Source organism: Siphateles boraxobius, unplaced genomic scaffold (genome assembly GCF_051911475.1).
Source record: "Siphateles boraxobius isolate OS27281-9 unplaced genomic scaffold, OSU_SipBor_1 9, whole genome shotgun sequence".
NCBI classification, from domain to species: Eukaryota; Metazoa; Chordata; class Actinopteri; order Cypriniformes; family Leuciscidae; genus Siphateles; species Siphateles boraxobius.
In genome coordinates this window covers 24,811,517-24,829,042 of record NW_027509219.1, presented here as the reverse complement: position 1 = coordinate 24,829,042, position 17,526 = coordinate 24,811,517, and the positions used below count along the sequence as shown (strand labels likewise).

Sequence of the window (17,526 nt, the reverse complement as noted above, 5' to 3'; positions counted from 1 at the left end):
CAATTGAACACCTGGCCATTTTTCCTGCAAATGATATTTTCATCATATAATCCCCTGGGATGATCAAATGGTTCCAAAAGAAAAACTGTTACATCATTTCACTGGAAGTATTTAACATGTCCAAACTGACACTCAAAATGAGTAATGGATCTCATACCCTAGTCCATTTAGCATATATTCATGCCCAACCCAGAACTGTCATACGAGTCAAAAGCCAGTTAATCGGAGCATTATGTGCACCATGTGACACACTGAGCATCTGCTCTCCTATTCCAATGGTTTCACTTCTCTAATGAATGTTTCAAATTTAGGTATTTCAGGTACAGTTACACCATATTAGTAAAACTTAAATTGGGAATATGCCCAGAAAAAGACATGAGAGCACCACTTTATTCTAACCTTTTTATTTTAACTTTAGGTTAAAGCTGTGATTAAATGAAGGCTGCTCCATCCAGTGGATGATGTAAGGAACAACTCTTACGAAGACATAAAAACAAAATGTAAAAAGTTAAAATGATAATGATATATGATATATTACATATTACATATATCATATATAATTATGTAAGAATTACTCTTCACAGTGTTATGGCATAATTTCCAGAGATTGAAAGCCTTTTGTGCCGCAGGACTGTGATTTTCGGTTCTTCTAGAAATTGGTCTGCTTGATCTCCTCATTTGCCTCCAAATCAGCCGCTTGGTTGTCGTAAAAATTATGATTTTCCTCTTTTTCCTCAAACTCATCTCTGCAAGGGGAGATACACAATAATGAAATGCTTTTTGTTTAAAGAGTCACATTGCACTGAGACCAGACAGTTTGATCATTAATAAAACTAATCCTAACTCAGAAAATGGATGAGGTGGAAAATTGATAAGTTTAAGTTAATCATTTATGAATCATATATTCACCATAGAAAGCAATCTCTTATGCTCACCAAGGCTGCATTTATTTAATCATAGATACAGTAAAAACAGTGATATTGTGAAATATACAATTTAAAATAACTTAATTTAAAACTTAATTTAAAATAACTGTTTTCTATTTTAATATATTTTAATGTGTAATTCATTCCTGTGATGCAAAGCTGCATTTTCTGCATTATATCATTTGTCTTCAGTGTCACATGATTCTTCAGAAATCATTTAATGCTGATTTGGTGCTCAAAAAACATTTCTTATTATTATCAATATTGAAAACAGTTATGCTCCTTAATGATTTTGTGGAAACGTAATACTTTGTTGGTGAATAGAAAATTCAAAAGAACAGCATGTCCTTACTGTAACTTTTGATAAATTAAATGCATCTTTGCTTGTATTCATTTCTTTAAAAAAAAAAATCGTATTGACCCCAAACCTTTGAAAAGGGTTTTATATATTCTACACAATAAAAATAGTCAACATTTACGCTGTACATTAATGTTTAGAAATGATATGTGTTAGTTTATTATGGCTTTAGGTGTGTCTTGGCTGATCTTGTCTATCAGGTGTCTGAATGTGGCCTTGACAGTAAGTGTACAGTCATAAAATCATTACAAAAACCATAAACTCCTCATCACCATCATGTTATTTAGGCCACGTCCACACGAAGCCAGAGCTTTCCCTATCCGATCTTTTTTTTCCTCGTTCAAAAAAAAATTCCGTAAACACGGCGCCGTCTCAAGAAATATCTGCGTACACACGAAACCACTGAAACCGACTCAAACCGATGTAGTATACATGCCAGACCAGTATGAGGCGCTGTATTTCTGACACAGATAGCTACACTAAAAACAGGGAAGAAGACTTGCGCATAAACCTTTCGCGCTGTATACAATAATATACAGTATGTAATATTAGGCACAGTAGCTGCTTTTCTTTTTTACCAAGAACTTTATTGAACAATATGAAAAACCATAAATGGCCTGGTATACAAAATAGGGATGAGTCACGATATTCGATTAGTTAGCTAAAGCATAAAGCTTGCCACAAAGAACCGGCAAATAGCCTAATCATTATGAATGTGTCAAATATAGCAAGGACCAAGGAGACATTTTAATTGTTTATTAATAAACTAGTGTTTTCTGTGACGATGCTGACTCGCCACCTTCGCAGTATTGTGAAGGTGCCTATAGAGAGAAATGCGCACTTCATACGGATTATAAGACAGTTGTCTGTTTCTTTTCGTTTTGAATTGTTTTGTTTAAAAGTAGACATTTCAAGCTTAGATATATTTCTGAGTTTCTGTTCATTTATGAGACAAGCTCCAGTTCACGTGCGATGCAAGTTATATCGTGTCGGCGCCTCCGTGTCCTGATGGCTATTGTCTGCTATATTTGCTTCTTATTTATTAAATCCAGGAAATTGGTTGATGAAACATTGATTAAAATTAAGATACATTTTATACTAAACGAAATTCACTTTAAAGAAAGGCTTTATACAAAACAAAACTTAATGAAGTGGTCAAAATGATGTGTCTCGATATTGCCATTCTTATGATTAGGCTACTCACGCTGTTCACTTTTCATATAATCAAAATATATGAAATGGAAAAAAATTACATAATATTTAAAATTAAATATGAAACTAACTTTTCTTTAATGCCTCTTAATTTCTTTAATCTCGTTGCGTACGTGTTTACGTCACAGGCATGCGCCATTACAGGAAAATATCCCCAATATGTCGGATTATTTCCATACGTCGGACCATTGACATCATATAGAGACTAGATGCCCTATTGGCCGCTGTGGCGCAAGAAATCCGACCGCCATCTTAAACCGGTCATACTCCTATTTGCGTTGCATAGCAGCAGTAGATGCCAGAGCACTGTGCAGCATATTCCTGCTCAAATCGGCGGACCATCACTCGGGGATTACTTTTCACAAGTAAGATTTAACATTTAACATTACCGTACTATTAGTTGTATTTTGTGAACAAAATATTCAACGTGTCCTGTATCGTAGCTACGTGTATGACCGTTGCAGCAAAAAAACCCGCCTGAAAATCAGTTCGGTATTCAGTGAGATATGATTAATTAAATGCGCTGACAGCTCATTGCACCAGCCAAACAGATTACACTGAGCGGAGCGGGTGACCGGTTTAAGATGGCGGCCCCACGGCTCGTCCGCACCAATAGGCAGTAGCGGTCGATAGGGCGTCTATCTATATGATGTCTATGCGTCGGACCTTCAAGTTGCCATAGCAGCTCTGATAAACGTACAAGAGTCTTTTCAGCAGTTGTACAAAATATTCTCAGATATTGGTGTTGTTGTGTCGCAGTGCTTCACATTGCCACCTAGCCGCCTGTAGTGCATACTACATCGAATTTCACACACTTTTGCGTCACCATATGCACGCGGATAACGCCCCCCCCCCCCCCCCCCCCCCCCCCAGATAACGCTCGTATAAACGCAGAATAAAAAGTGATAACGCAACGCCACTTTTGCGTTTTCTCTTCAGATCGTTTCCGTGTAAAGATAGCCTCAGTCTCCCAAAACGCCGGATCCGTCTGGACGAAACGCCGATCTGATAAAAAAAATGTGTAGGCTACGTATAGCCTACAGCTAAACGCGTCTCCGTGTGTTCAGGGCCTTAATAACCAATCAAATGATTTGTAACTGCCAGAAGATTATCGTCATTTTGAACCTCTAAAATAAGTATCAAGCATTTCCTTTTAAATTAAACAAAACTGATTATTGTCAAAAGTTACATAGGCCTATAAAGAAGAACCAGGTATAATATGATCTATGTTGCTTTTTTCATCATGACTCGTGTACGGTCTATATTTTCCTGAACCATTTCAGGTCAATACTCACTTGTGTTTCTTGAAAAAGAGTCTTTGCACAATGAGGAGGACGAAGACGATAAAGAGGAAGCCAACAACAGCTGCCAGTCCAACCAGCCACGGCTGTAATGTGACCTTAGATGTATCTGACGCTGCCCGTTGATCACCTGAGTAACATTGAATCACTTAAAGGTTTTTTGTCCATAAGATATTTCACCCTGTGAAGGTTTATATACAACTTTTATATATTAAATCAAATTAGGTTTTACACTGAATAGATTTAGTGAGCAAAATCACAATAAACTTTAGTACATTGAAAAGCTCATACTATAACAAAGAAAGACACAAATCACTCACCAGCTTGAGCTTGACAAATGGAGACAAAGAGTATTATGAAAGCAACAATATTCTGTGTATGGAACATGGTTAATTTACAGTCAGCACACGCTGCTGTGTCCCTCTCAGTCGTCTGTAAATATGTGAAGGATTCTTGGTGTCCAAAGTACAAAATCCATTAGAGAGATCACAGATCTGCATGTCACTCACAGAGTATGTATGTATGATTATTGTTAGATAATCTGACAATGTTACATGCTGTTATGTTGTAAAGGCAAAATATTTACTTTCCAGGCTGGCACAGAACAGAAGTCATGCCAGTCTAAACCATAGACTGTAAAAAGGTCCTGTCTAGCATCATTTTCAACCATGAGCTGAAAAACAATACATTCCTTAAATTAAAATACAATACAGATTTACACAAAGTTTACAAAATATCCACACAGAAAAAAAACTAAAAGGAAATTAGTGCACCAATCTTAAGCCTATGGAGTTCATTCCAGGACGAAGGGCCATAGAAAGACAGACTCCTCTTTCCTGCTTCTGTCCTCATTCTTGGTACCTTACAAAGTAGTCCGTCACAAGATCTTAAATAATATGTACTTTGCATATGAACAAATTTTAAACAGATATAAGAAGGCAAAACACCTAAAATAGCTTTATAAATAAAAATGTGCCAATGTAGCAACCTGCGCACTTTGAGTGACGGCCAATTTACCATACTCTATAAGATGCAGTGATGTGTCTGATAGCCAGCATTTGTGATAAACCTGAGAACCGCATGATAAAGAGGATCAAGCATTGACAGAGTAGATGGACATGCAAATTGATAGATGATATCACCATAATCTATCTGAGACAGGAATAATCCTGTAACCAGTTTTTTCTGTGTAGTCCTAAAAAAGCAAGATTTCACACTATATAAAAATGCCAGAGTGAATTTAAGTTTTGTAGCAAGAGCTTCAATATGTTTTTTAAATGTAAAACCTTTGTCCAGCCAGATACCCAAGTTTTTATAAGTATCAACAAGTTCGATGGCTTCATAAGAGCTAAAGAACATCTACTGAGAATTGATGCTGCACAAATATTAAAGAAAAAAATATATATATTGTGCAATAGATTGCCAAAAAATGGAAACGGTTTTGCTGTAACTTTTAGTTAATTTGCTTTGAGGTCATCTATATGATAAATAATGACAAATATATCTCTTAATAATGACAAATTTCACTTTGAGCAGATATAAAATCACAGTGTTTCTCTTCCGGGGAAAACGGAGCAAAACTATTGATGACTCATCCTGCACTTGACAGATATTTGGCCAATCGAACTCTCTACAATGATCATTGCCCACCCCCTAAGCTGCTGACTAGCAAATTTTCTTCATTTCATCTTTTATTTGATATATATGCCAACTTCCTGTTTCAGTATGGAAGAATGTCATTTTAGGACAGAAAACTGTGTCAAACAATTTCATGAGAAAAAAAGATTTAAGCTCACTAGTGTGAGTATTCAGATGAAAAATGCTGAGTCTTGTTTTCATGCTAGCTGCTGCTAACACTTATTTGTATGGAGGACGGAGCACAAGGCTTAAGTCTGTCTGATGTAACACAGATGGCTGGCAAACACTTTATACCCAAATGTCAAAAAATGTACTTGAATCAATGAACAGCATTAATAAAGCCCTAGTCTTACAGATCATAACTAAAAAAGATGTTTTAGAGTTTAGGTACCCTTTAATGCATCCTTGCTGAATAAAAGTTTTAAAGTCACCCCCCCACCTCCCCAAAACAAAAAGAGATTTAGTACATTAAAATGTAACAGTTTATACTTTCTTTAACAGAGCCCATAATGCTAACTTACTTTAGGTTAGGTTAAGATTAGGGTTGGGTTAGAGATAAGGTTGGATACAGTACATCTGAATCTCATTATAGCCATGTTTATGGTCAGATAAGATGTTTTTCAACATACCCCGCAAAGCTTCTTTCTCTCATTGACAGACACTTGCCCTCTTTCTCTCTCTCTTTCTGATGCTGAATGCTCCTCAGCTGTCTTCCTTCTCGTTGCATATTCACAAAATCACAACAAAAGATGTCACAGAATGATAGTTTCTCTGAATGACTGTTTCTTCTTTAGTGACCGTGACAGGACTTCCCTCAGACCTCAAGTAATTTAACAGCAGAAAACAATCAAGCTAATGTGCTTAGTGGCGTAAGGAGAAGCCTTGAGCATGGATTTTGTCTTTTTTTGTATTCCATGTCTACGTCTCAACACCTGTTGGTATTCTAAAGTATAGCCTACAGTGGAAGCAATGACATAAATGAAAACGAAATTTTAACTTTGCCATGTTAAAATTCAGATTCGGTTCGGTTCAGAAAATGAATTATCATCATTGCTTAAGAAATCTGCTACATCTCTAAAACATATATACTAACCAAAGTATTTGGTTAGATCAAGTAGCAACAACTTGTAACAACAATGTTACAACTGGACAAGCAAGCCCAAACATATGGTCACGTGGATCACAGTACAGGATGTACGCTTAAAAAAAGATTTGTTCTTCATAAACTTTAGAGAACAAATGTTATGCCGTGTATGGTGAGCACACAGCACCCTCTGTCTGTGCCGAAGCAGCGCATGCTAATCATGCTAATCCGCATCAGAAAGGATGACAATTGCCATGTAAACAGCCAAGTGCTCTCTATGTTGTATTCATTTATTATTAAGGGAATGAGACAGGTTTTGAAATCTATTTGGCTACAGAGTCAGACTTCAAAGCTCATCAGAAGTTTTGTATTTTTTGATAAATTACAACAGGTGGAAATGAGCAGTACTTACAAAGAAAGATTACATTTTGTAAACTACGGAGGTTGAACAGGAGATTTGGGGCTTGTGGAGACAGACTAATAGATGAAAGAAAGATAGATAGAGAGGTTTGTTCATTAATAAATTAAGTAACACATCATGAGTCAAATACATGGATTTAAATCCTGGAAGAATTTCTGTCCGTCCACTTCTGGGTCAAATGTAGTCGGTTCCTCCTTTGATCTTATATTGTCTTCCTCATCCCTTCTTCCTTCCCTCCCAAAGACTTTGGTTCTTCCTCTTCCTCTTCATCGTCAGGGTCACAACCAAGACCTCAATCTGTGTGGAAAAAGAAATGTTTTGTCTTCAGATGCAGATATGAGCTGATAAGACCAGAGTTCATTATTCTATTGTAAAGGCCAGTGAATGTGCTGTGACATAGCCTGATATGATTCTCTTAATCCCAGTTTAATCCTTTGGCTGACATCTCGCTGACACTGGAATTCCATAGCTGGTAATGGCAGCTGTCTTTCATGAAGGTGAAAGCTTTTAATCAAGGGTTAGCTATTCTGTAATCCAGCTAATCCTGTCTGAGATGCACTCTCAAGAAGAAGAAGAGTGGGTTGCATTATCTGTGAAGCTGCTTTGAAACGATATGTATTGTGAAAAGTGCTATACAAATAAATTTGAATTTAATTTAATTGAGTGTGTGTGTGTGTGTGTGTGTGTGTGTGTGTGTGTGTGTGTGTGTGTGTGTGTGTGTGTGTGTGTGTGTGTGTGTGTGTGTGTGTGTGTGTGTGTGTGTGTGTGTGTGTGTGTGTGTGTGTGTGTGTGTGTGTGTTTTAAGAGGGATTAATGGCATTTTACACTAATTAAAGGTTATACTAAAACAAAAATGTACTGTGCCATAATTATTCCAATTAGTTATATTTCCTGTGGACGAGAATACAGAATTATTAGGCACGTTGATTTTCTGATCACATTTTTTTTACAGGCACATTTTACCAATTCCAAACCACATTAATCTTAATAACTCCCATTCATTTTGTATTTAATCATTTATAAGTGATATATAATTGTTCGTGAAGGATGGAAATGAAAAATGCCTTATTTTCAGGTGTGCATAATTATTAGATACGTTTTCTTTTACAGATAAAATAAGCCAAAAAAGAGATTTAACTCAGACTGAAAAGTCAAAAATTATGCTCATGACAAGGATACAATACTAATGCAATACTAGAAATTGCATTTAAGGCATGACCATTGGACAGTGAAATGCTCATTGGGTCAGCAGGGTCAGACAAAATCAGGTGAAGAAGAAAAGACACGTTAACTGCAAAAGAATTAAGAATTAAGGTGAAGATACAGTAAGTGTAAAGCCATCAGAAACCCTTTAGTCTCAAGCTCTAGCACTTTCCAAGCTGGAGTGAATTAAAATACATGAAGACTGGTTTTTAGGCTTTATAGACAGACAGATTGAGCGCAACTCTTGAAGGCTCAGCATCACATCCTCTTATACCTCTGTTTGAAGAATTCATTTTCCAGAATCTGGCAGTAAGTTTTGGGAGTTCATTTTTAGTCCATCTCCTACCCTTAAGAGATGGACTAAAAATTCCCAAAACTTCCTGCATTTTTCATTTCCAGCCTTCATGAACAATTATATATATAAATATAATTACAAAATATAAATACAAAACATAAATACGAAATGAATAGTAGTTATTAAAATGAATGTGGTTTGGAATTGGTAAAATGTGCCTGGGAAAAAAATATGATCAGAAAATCAACGTGCCTAATAACCCAACATCTGAGTCTGAGATAAAGCAGGTGGTGGAGCAAAGAACTAAATGAATTCAACCAAAGAATAGTTTGTGATTAATACTCCAAAAAGCTCAGCAGGGATCTACAGCCATGTAAGACAGTGTAAAAACTTTTCTGTTTGTTAAAGGTTTTAGCCTTGTTACTAACCTTGTTAATAACTAACAAAGGTGATCTACAACCTGCATTACCATTCAAAAGATTTTTATTGTCTTATGAACACAAAGGCTGCATTTATTTGATAAAAAAAATGCAGTAAAAACAGTGATTTTTTTCTGATGGCAAAGATTAATTTTCAGCATCATTACGCCAGTCTTCAGTTTCACATGATCATTCAGTAATCATTCTAATATGCTGATTTAGTGCTCAAGAATCATTTTTAAGTATAATCAATGTTGAAAACAATTGTGCTGCTTAAGATTTTCTTTTTATTTAAAATATAAATCCTATGTAACATTATAAATATCTTTACTTTCATTTCTGATTTAGAATTGAATGCTGTGGAATAAAAGTATTGACCCCAAACTTAGGACAGTATCAGGTCATGACACTGAGCCCATTGACTAATAACATCAATGCTACTCACTTAGACCAGCATTTCCTCAGGTTTGGGTGCATCCTTGATCTTCCTGCAGAAAACCTGAGCCATAAGAAAGTTCCAGTACACAACAGTTAGACTTGTGTTGGCAGTCACTATGCCGATCAATATGGGATCCATGTCTAATTTCAGCTGTGGGGGCGTTCTCTCAGAGCCTGATGCTGCACAAATTCTCTATGAGTCTCTGCCATGTTCCTTAAGTATGTTGCTAATCAGATTACACCAAAGAAGGTATGGACTTGGGGTAGGTTTATTTTTTCACTAACATTCACTTTTACTTGTAACATTAAGTTTGGAGTCAGTAAGATTTTTTTTTTATTATTATTAATACTTTTATTTAGTAAGGATCCATTGAATTGAACAAAAGTGCAGCAACGAGTTTTAAATTGATTTCAAATAGAAGTCATTCTTTTGAACTTTCTATTAATTAAAGACTCCTAAAAAAGTATCACAGTATCCAAACTGTTTCAAACATTCATTAAAAATAATAATAATAATAATAATAATAATTATATATATATATATATATATATATATATATATATATATATATATATATATATATATATATATATATATATATATATATATATATATATATATATATATATATATATAATCTTAAGCCCCAACATATTAGAATGATTTCTGAAGGATCATGTGACACTGAAGACTGGAGTAATGATTGCCATCACATGAATAAATTACATTTTAAAATATATCAATTGTAAAAACTGTATTACTGTAATTTTTTTATCAACTAAGAGACTTCTTTCAAAAACATTTTTAAAAATCTTACCGACCCATTTCATTTTTCAGAAAAAGAAATGCTAAAACATTAAGGAAAAATTATAACATACAAAAATAGGAAAATGTTTTATATTTAATTCATTTTGTCCCCCACTTTTGTGCAGAACCGAAGAATACAAAAACTGAATATGTTACCTGGAGGTAAACCAGTCCATGGAGAGATGAAGTTATGGAATATTTACTCATGTCAGATTTTTTCTTCTTTCCAAGTTTTCTAAATGAATAAATAAAAAATATAAAAGACAAAAGACCGTCCACCCTAACCTTCTCTATACATAACTACACGCAGGGTTGGTTGGTTAAGCAGGGTTGACTTTTTCGTTTTCATCGTCAGTCTTCTTATGAAAGGCTTCTGTCAGAATGAAGATCCAGTATGCAATGGTCATGGAGGTATTAACCGTGATAATACAAATCATTAAGGGGTGTAACATGTTTGCAAGTTTTTTCCTGACTGCAACGATTCTCTGCTTTGTGTTACTTTTAGTGTTTCTCCTGTGGCTTGGTCCTGCCTTTTCTTTAGTACGTGGTCTTCTCTCCTCCCCCAAGCTCAAATAAGGCTTAAACATTTTCAGAACCTTTGCTGAGCACAACAATCCGGGTTCGTCACCCTCCACCCACACTATCATCTGTAAATTAGCATTTACTTGAAACTGTGCAACAACTGGCCGACAACTTCCTCTTTTTTTAAAGTTGAATTATGCAGATATAAAATTGATATAGATTTAGATTTAGCTGACGCTTTTATTCAAAGCGACTTACAATTGCTATATATGTCAGAGGTCGCACGCCTCTGGAGCAACTAGGGGTTAAGTGTCTTGCTCAGGGACACATTGGTGTCTCACAGTGGATTCGAACCCAGGTCTCTCACACCAAAGGCATGTGTCTTATCCACTGCGCCATCACCACCCAACAAAAGTATATAGATATATATAGATATATATATAGATACAAAAGTAATCAGTGCAATGCTTCACATTTCTGTTTGTTTACAGTAATTGTTTAATATGCTAGAGAGGGATGATCAATTATGGATTAGAGCATTTGGATTTTAATTCCATGTGCTTTTTTAAAGAAGACTCTTATTAAATTAGATAGACCGCTGTGTGGATTAGTTAGTCAGAACATACTGTTATACGTGTCTCTTAGCTGTGCTAATCACCTCAGCTCATGAGTGGAGGATTAAACATTAGTCACGATGACCTTTCTGAAGATTATAAACTTAAGCAATATCACAAATATTCATGACGCAGTGTTAAAGCTTAAAGACAGAACAAGACAGACAAGCATACGTGGTCAAATGAATGCTTTTATTATATAAAGGTCTTCCTACATTTTCAAGGAAGTCATTTTTAGATGTATCTGGAAAAACCAGTGTTTGTTAAATATTTGAAAAACATTCAGTTTGAAATATGGATCGGCCGTGAAACATTAACGTTTGTGTGAGAGGTTTCACTGAGCGCTCTGCAGTCTGAGCAGTCCATCTGCATACTGGAACTGCGAGCTGTTCTCATACTCCAGCATGTCCAGCGCCACCTCACAACTCTCCTTCACTACCCGCTCCTGGTCCTTCCTGTAGCGCTCTAAGATTTGTAAGCACGCCTCCTTCCCGATGGAGCCCAGCGCTTCGGCACATTCGTGTCTGACCATGGCGTTCTCATCCGTCTTCTCCAAAGCTGCCTGCAGCTGAGGGATGCTGGCCTCGTGCTGGATCTGACCCAACACATAACCGATCTCATGGCGGAACAAGGCACTGCTGCACTGAAGACCTAAAATATATTTTTGAAAGAAATAACTTTTTTCATCAAAGATGCAATGAATTGATCAAAAGTGACAGTCATGATGTTAAAAAGTATTTCTATTTCAAATAAACACTTTTCTCTCTACAAAAAATCCTGAGAAAATTTATCAAATTAAACAGTTTTCAACAGTGATGATGATAAAAGTTTCTTGAGCAGTAAATCATCATATTAGAATGATTTCTGAAGGATCATGTGACTGAAGACTGGAGTAATGATGCTGAAAATCTGTTGCAATGACGTTAAAGTCTATGGAGGGTCAGAAACCTCTCGGATTTCATCAAAAAGATCTTCATTTGTGTTCCGAAGATATCAGAATATTACTGTTTTAATTGTATTCCTGATCATTGGTGATCATAAGAGACTTCTTCCAAAAACATATAAAAATCTTTCAGACCTCAATTTTTTGGAACTTTTGTTCAAAAGTTCTTGATGTGACCTAGCATTGCATCTTCATCATGTGTGGACTGAGCTCAGTTCAAATCTTTCTCACCATCTCCAAGAGCCAGAACAGCCTCTTCCGTCCCAAGATTCCTCAGGGCAAACATAGCTCTATAGCGATCGAACAGTGACAGGCGTTCGTCTAAGAGCTGCGCCCTCAGTTCCGGGACACTTTTTCTTGGGGCTGGGGGAGCGGGGTCCACAGAGGAGTAGGGGTTCTCATCTGTCCTCTTTGCTGTCTTATCCCCACCATTCGTGAGCCACTCCAGCCTCCGTAGTGCCAGCTGACATGTTTCTGCCACCTTTACAAAAAGAGAATGAATGCAAGTTGTCTGACTGTTCTCATCTTCATATCCATCTCGTTCGTCCCTTCCTTGTTCAATATTTTCCTTCCTGGTATTTTACACTATTTTAGACTTTTATTTTAGATGATTTCTAATAGAAATTACAGTTGTCAATAAAAATGTTTGCCCACTCAATTCAACGTATTTGTTTTTACAATACATACTGTTTTAAGCAGTTTTACATGGAATATGTTGACAACCTTTCTACCACACTAATGAAGTCAAAAGTGACAAAATACTTTATGCTCATTTTCAGTTATGAAATGTAATTTTGTGCTGAATCAAATGTATATTGTTGTATTAGGAAGATAACTAATTTGCCCATCAACATATGCTAAAAAACATACAATTTGGCCTCTAGATGGCACTATGTGGTTACTTTCATAGAAAAAAAAAATATCACATGCCCCCAAAGAAATTATTCAAGAGTTACTGTAACAATGAATGCTGAATAAATGGGTGATATGGGGTTACTGTACCTCAATAACTGGATCTTCTGCATATTCCTTCAATAAATCTAAGACTTTAGGATTTCCAATGGCTCCCAAAGCTTCTCCTAGAATTGAAAATACAACAAAAACACTGAATGAGACTTCTGAAAAAAGAAAAGAAATAAGGAAGAGAATGATTCTCTGTAATCCTCACCTGCTTCATGTCTGACCATTGGCTCTTGATTAGTGTCTTTCAGGACGGTCTCTAGGACAGGAATGGCCCGCTCGTCTTGCATTTGTCCGAGGCAGTATGCCAGCTCATGCTTCAGAAGTGCAGATTCATCCACAAAAGCTTCACTGATCCATCTAATGGCCTCCGGTCCACCAAGGTTGCGCAGAGTAAAAAGTGCTCTAAAGCGAGTTGTCAAGTCCTGCTTCGGGTTGACGAGAATGCCCCCCACCGCAGCTATATCCTTATTTGCCATGAGCAAGGCTTCAGTGCCTGGTTGATGTCCTTATGTCCAGGTTAAACGGAGTACCCCAGAAAGCAGCACATGTATAGAACCTACATTTAAAAGCAATCATTTTTTTAAATTCAATTCTATAAATAGTATTAAATGTGATGACTCAAAACCTTGTGAGCTGCCAACCTAGACAGCATTTTTGAGCTTCATAGGCTGCAAACAAATCCGATCTTTAGGAATTAACGTTAACAGTTAACTTTCATGGTATGACATAATGATGTCATCATGATATCTGATTTACTCAAGATTATTGTGGAAAAGATTCAGAAAGAAGAAAAATTGGGTGTATGATAGAAATTTGTATTATATGTGCTTTTTAATTTCAGAATAACCAACTACGTGGAAGCGTGATTATGAAAAGAAAAAGCGTGTTATGTAGCAGGCAGAATGATGGGTTTAAAAACATTACAATGTTAGTGACAGCATGACGCTAACCGAGTTTACAATCTAATTCATTACAGTGTTTAAATTATTTGTATCTTGAACTTACTACAAGCGAAGATGTTGTTTTACACTCATATGGTGCTCTCCATCTACCTCCCCATGCCGACCACGTAAAGAGAAGAAGTGTTTCACTCGTGTATTCCAGTAGTGAGTTCACTCGCGTTTCTCTACCGCCACCTAGTGAATTGGAGTGAAACCACTGTTAAATTTGTAAACAAACAGTAGAGTATATAACATTTACATTAGTGGTTCTCAACCTTTTTGGTTCGAAAATGTCCAACACTCTGTGTGTGTGTCTTCACTCAATATTATTATCTAATTCTTGCCAGAGGTGGCTTTTAGAGGCTTTTGCATCAGAAGTCTTCATATATTTAAATATATATTGAGGGGAAAAATAAATGTAATTTCAGTTTACATCTCAACTGTTTTTAATTAAGTTAGATTGTTTTATTGGAGGATCCCTATACCATTCTACAGATAAAGCGTTGTGGATTTTCGGTTCGCGTACCTACCCGAAGTGATAAAATAAAATTCTGCATCCAAATTTATAGGCAAGACAAGTAGTTTGTTTAGGCATGGTTTGTAGGGAATTACAAACCTGCGCACATATATTCAAACGCACATAACTATAGAATAAATTCTTAATGCGCATGTGAACGCCATCAGCTATCACAGGTTCGCGTTTTAAGTCTGTCTAGAGAGAACGGTGTCGTCTTAGCGGCCCCTAATTTTATAACAAATGATCATTTTGACGGAAGTGAATCAATCAAAACTAACTTTAGCTGTAAATAACATTATTCTAGAACCACTATAAAACCAAACCAATCTCTGTTACCTTAAATTATGTTTATCTCTGTAAAAAGCTACTTTGAAACAATCTACGTTGTTAAAAGCGCTATATAAATGCGCATGACTTGACTTAATGTATTAATAATAAAATACATTTTATTCATTCTGTAGCCTAATTGTGAGAACCACTGATTTAAATTGTCGATGCAGCACTTTTAAATTCTAGGAGAGTCCATGTGGATTGAGACACTCAGTCCCTAACACCACATTTAACATCTTTTGGCCCAGCTTCACATACAAGGTTTAGATTAAACCAGGATTAGGTCTCAATCAAATTAGGACATTAAGTAGCTTTTATAAATGTGAAAGATTTCAGTTAAAAGCTGAAACATGCATTTTAGTCTGGGACTAGATTTAAGCCTTGTCTGTGAAACCGGGGGATGATGTTCCAAGGGCTAAAAATGATGTCATATGGGTTGGAACAACATGACGTGAATAAATGATAATCTTTAGGTTTAAAGTCATTCTCAAAAACTTGAAACATGCATTGCCATCAATATTATTGTTTATTTCAACAAAACAGAAATAAAAATATATTTGAACGCAACTATTTACAATATCAATACATCAGACACCAAATAAAACTTGTCATTTTAAAAGTTATTCATTTATAAAAGTTAATCAAAAAAATCACCTTAGAGTCATAAAATATGAGATTGACTTTAAATACGTTTAGACACTTCCTGCCAGCTAATCCATGTTCATTTTCAAATACTAAATGGCAGCTATAAAAAGGCTAATAAAATGATTATTCAATGCACAAGCTATGTTGTTCCAGCACAGTCAACTTGAGGAGGCTCAGGTACAGGCAGAACCGGGCTGCTTGTTGGAGACTGATCAAGTGTTTTACTCATCTGTTGTTGCTCAAAATAGCTACAGAGCAGAGAACGAACTGCCTCAGCGTTCGGATCATCTATATAGACCGTAGAAACGTCTGTGGGCTGTGGACATTCATTCTGATTCAGTGCTTCAACCCACTCCTCTTTAAACGGGCTGTTATGCACATTACAGATATTGTGCAAGATACAGCAAGCTACAGCCATCTTGGATACCAAGTCTAAGTTGCTGTCATTTCTGTTGTGCAGACACTGCCAGCGTGCTTTAAGGCGCTGGAAGGCACGTTCGATGACTTCAAGGCCGTGATTTAGTTGGACGTTGAAGGTTAGCTGTTGATGTGTTAGATTCAGCGATGAGGGATAACATTTTAGTAGCCAGGTTTGAAGCGAGTAACCCGCATCCCCCAGCAGCAGAAATCCCAACGGTTGACCCATGAGTTCTTTGGGTGGCTGAGAGCAGAATCCTCCCTGCTCTGCCATAGTCCACAGCTCTGAGCTCTGCAGGATGGTCATGTCATCTGTGCTGCCTGTAAAACCAGAGCAAACGTCCCAGAAAGTACCATGTGCGTTCACCACACCCTGAAGAACCACGGAGTGCCAACCTCTCGGGTTCCAGCAATCCTGCGTGTCCGTGGCAGGCGATTTAACAGGGATGTGAAGGGAGTCGATGACACCAATGCAGTGAGGAAAACCCCACCGAGTATTAAACTGCTCTGCATTTTCTTCTAGTTCGTGATCTGCAGGTAACTGCATGTAGAGGGGTTTCAGTAACAAAATGATGGCTTCACACACCTCCCGTACACACTGACAGACGACAGGGATGGGCACACCGAAGAGTTCGCTTAAGAAACAATATTCTGTGCTGGTGGACAAACGCATTAATGCCATAGCGATACATCTCTCTAGTGTAATGGTCTGTCCAGTTTGTTGTATGTACATTTGCTCGAGCTGGGGCTTGAGTTTGCTGCTCAGAAGAAGGAAGATGTCTCTTGTGACGTGGAACTTGTCAAGCCAGTCTTCTGGTCCAAACTCTGTCATCACGACTCTCTCCCACCAGTCTGGGTCAGAAGGGATTGGGACATGATTTTGCAGATCTTCTTCATCTGGTGATGGTGACTAGAGCACATGGACAGAACAAATGAGTGTACAGTATGGTTCAGTTGGGATTGTATACTAGTCACATTGCTGTGCACAACATGATCCGTGATTTCAATAATAACGTCTAATGTTAACGTTATGGATTAAAGTCTTAGAAATGCTTTGTAATACAGAAATGACCTTTACCGTTCTCGTGCTGAGATAATTCTGGAAAAGATGCCTTCGATATCTGATTCGTTTGTGAACTTCAGCTCTCCTTTCTAATATGTAGTTATGGATTTCTTCTTTTCGACGCCTAATTTTGGATGCAAGCAAATATTTCATCTCCGCAGCATCTCTCGCCTCGTCCGTTTTCAAGTATGAACGTGGCATTTTGTGCACCGTGTAGTAATAAACACTCAACACAGGGGAGTGTTTTCGTGATTTAGTGACACTTGTTGATCATCATCATCAAAAAATATTTATATATAGTAGCACAACAAGTGTTCCGAAGACGGACATAAACAACGGTGCGCTAAGGAGTGCCACTTCCTGTCTCCTGTGTTCTTGTCAAAATAAAAGTTTGTTTTCTAGCTATGGAAAATGAAAATAGAAAAGCTTAAATACATTTTAAATTGTATGAATGATTCAATGGCTATT

The 17,526-nt window shown here is 36.8% G+C and overlaps 3 protein-coding genes and 1 long non-coding RNA gene across 4 annotated transcripts; all 4 read right to left on the bottom strand.

The window, feature by feature from the left end:
* Window positions 1-388: 388 nt before the first annotated feature.
* On the bottom strand, window positions 389-4,251 carry smim24 (small integral membrane protein 24). Its single transcript, XM_077224346.1, has 3 exons — window positions 4,118-4,251; window positions 3,792-3,927; window positions 389-746 (listed from the first exon to the last, which is right to left on the bottom strand). The coding sequence occupies exons 1-3, from the start codon at window positions 4,182-4,184 to the stop codon at window positions 650-652; spliced, it is 300 nt and encodes a 99-aa protein (XP_077080461.1). The 5' UTR covers window positions 4,185-4,251; the 3' UTR covers window positions 389-649.
* A 2,613-nt stretch (window positions 4,252-6,864) lies between these two features.
* Window positions 6,865-9,435, bottom strand: LOC143732182 (uncharacterized). The gene is made up of 2 exons (XR_013201062.1): window positions 9,303-9,435; window positions 6,865-7,237 (listed from the first exon to the last, which is right to left on the bottom strand). It is a non-coding gene; the product is annotated as an uncharacterized LOC143732182 (long non-coding RNA).
* A 1,977-nt stretch (window positions 9,436-11,412) lies between these two features.
* dohh (deoxyhypusine hydroxylase/monooxygenase) lies at window positions 11,413-15,451 on the bottom strand. The gene is made up of 5 exons (XM_077224430.1): window positions 14,151-15,451; window positions 13,351-13,701; window positions 13,185-13,261; window positions 12,414-12,663; window positions 11,413-11,890 (listed from the first exon to the last, which is right to left on the bottom strand). The coding sequence occupies exons 2-5, from the start codon at window positions 13,619-13,621 to the stop codon at window positions 11,574-11,576; spliced, it is 915 nt and encodes a 304-aa protein (XP_077080545.1). The 5' UTR covers window positions 13,622-13,701; window positions 14,151-15,451; the 3' UTR covers window positions 11,413-11,573.
* On the bottom strand, window positions 15,441-17,431 carry LOC143732944 (putative nuclease HARBI1). Its single transcript, XM_077224429.1, has 2 exons — window positions 17,074-17,431; window positions 15,441-16,905 (listed from the first exon to the last, which is right to left on the bottom strand). Exons 1-2 carry the CDS (start codon window positions 17,257-17,259, stop codon window positions 15,718-15,720), a joined length of 1,374 nt encoding a protein of 457 aa, XP_077080544.1. The 5' UTR covers window positions 17,260-17,431; the 3' UTR covers window positions 15,441-15,717.
* Between the last annotated feature and the right edge of the window lie 95 nt (window positions 17,432-17,526).

Coding starts and splice junctions, on each gene's coding strand:
- smim24 (XM_077224346.1), bottom strand. CDS start 4,184: ATGTTCCATACACAGAATATTGTTGCTTTCATAATACTCTTTGTCTCC. Junction 3,928..4,117: donor CATTTGTCAAGCTCAAGCTG/GTGAGTGATTTG, acceptor AATGTTACTCAG/GTGATCAACGGGCAGCGTCA. Junction 747..3,791: donor CTCTTTTTCAAGAAACACAA/GTGAGTATTGAC, acceptor CTCCCCTTGCAG/AGATGAGTTTGAGGAAAAAG.
- dohh (XM_077224430.1), bottom strand. CDS start 13,621: ATGGCAAATAAGGATATAGCTGCGGTGGGGGGCATTCTCGTCAACCCG. Junction 13,262..13,350: donor AATGGTCAGACATGAAGCAG/GTGAGGATTACA, acceptor TTTCAATTCTAG/GAGAAGCTTTGGGAGCCATT. Junction 11,891..12,413: donor TGTTCTGGCTCTTGGAGATG/GTGAGAAAGATT, acceptor AATATATTTTAG/GTCTTCAGTGCAGCAGTGCC.
- LOC143732944 (XM_077224429.1), bottom strand. CDS start 17,259: ATGCCACGTTCATACTTGAAAACGGACGAGGCGAGAGATGCTGCGGAG. Junction 16,906..17,073: donor ATTATCTCAGCACGAGAACG/GTAAAGGTCATT, acceptor CATGTGCTCTAG/TCACCATCACCAGATGAAGA.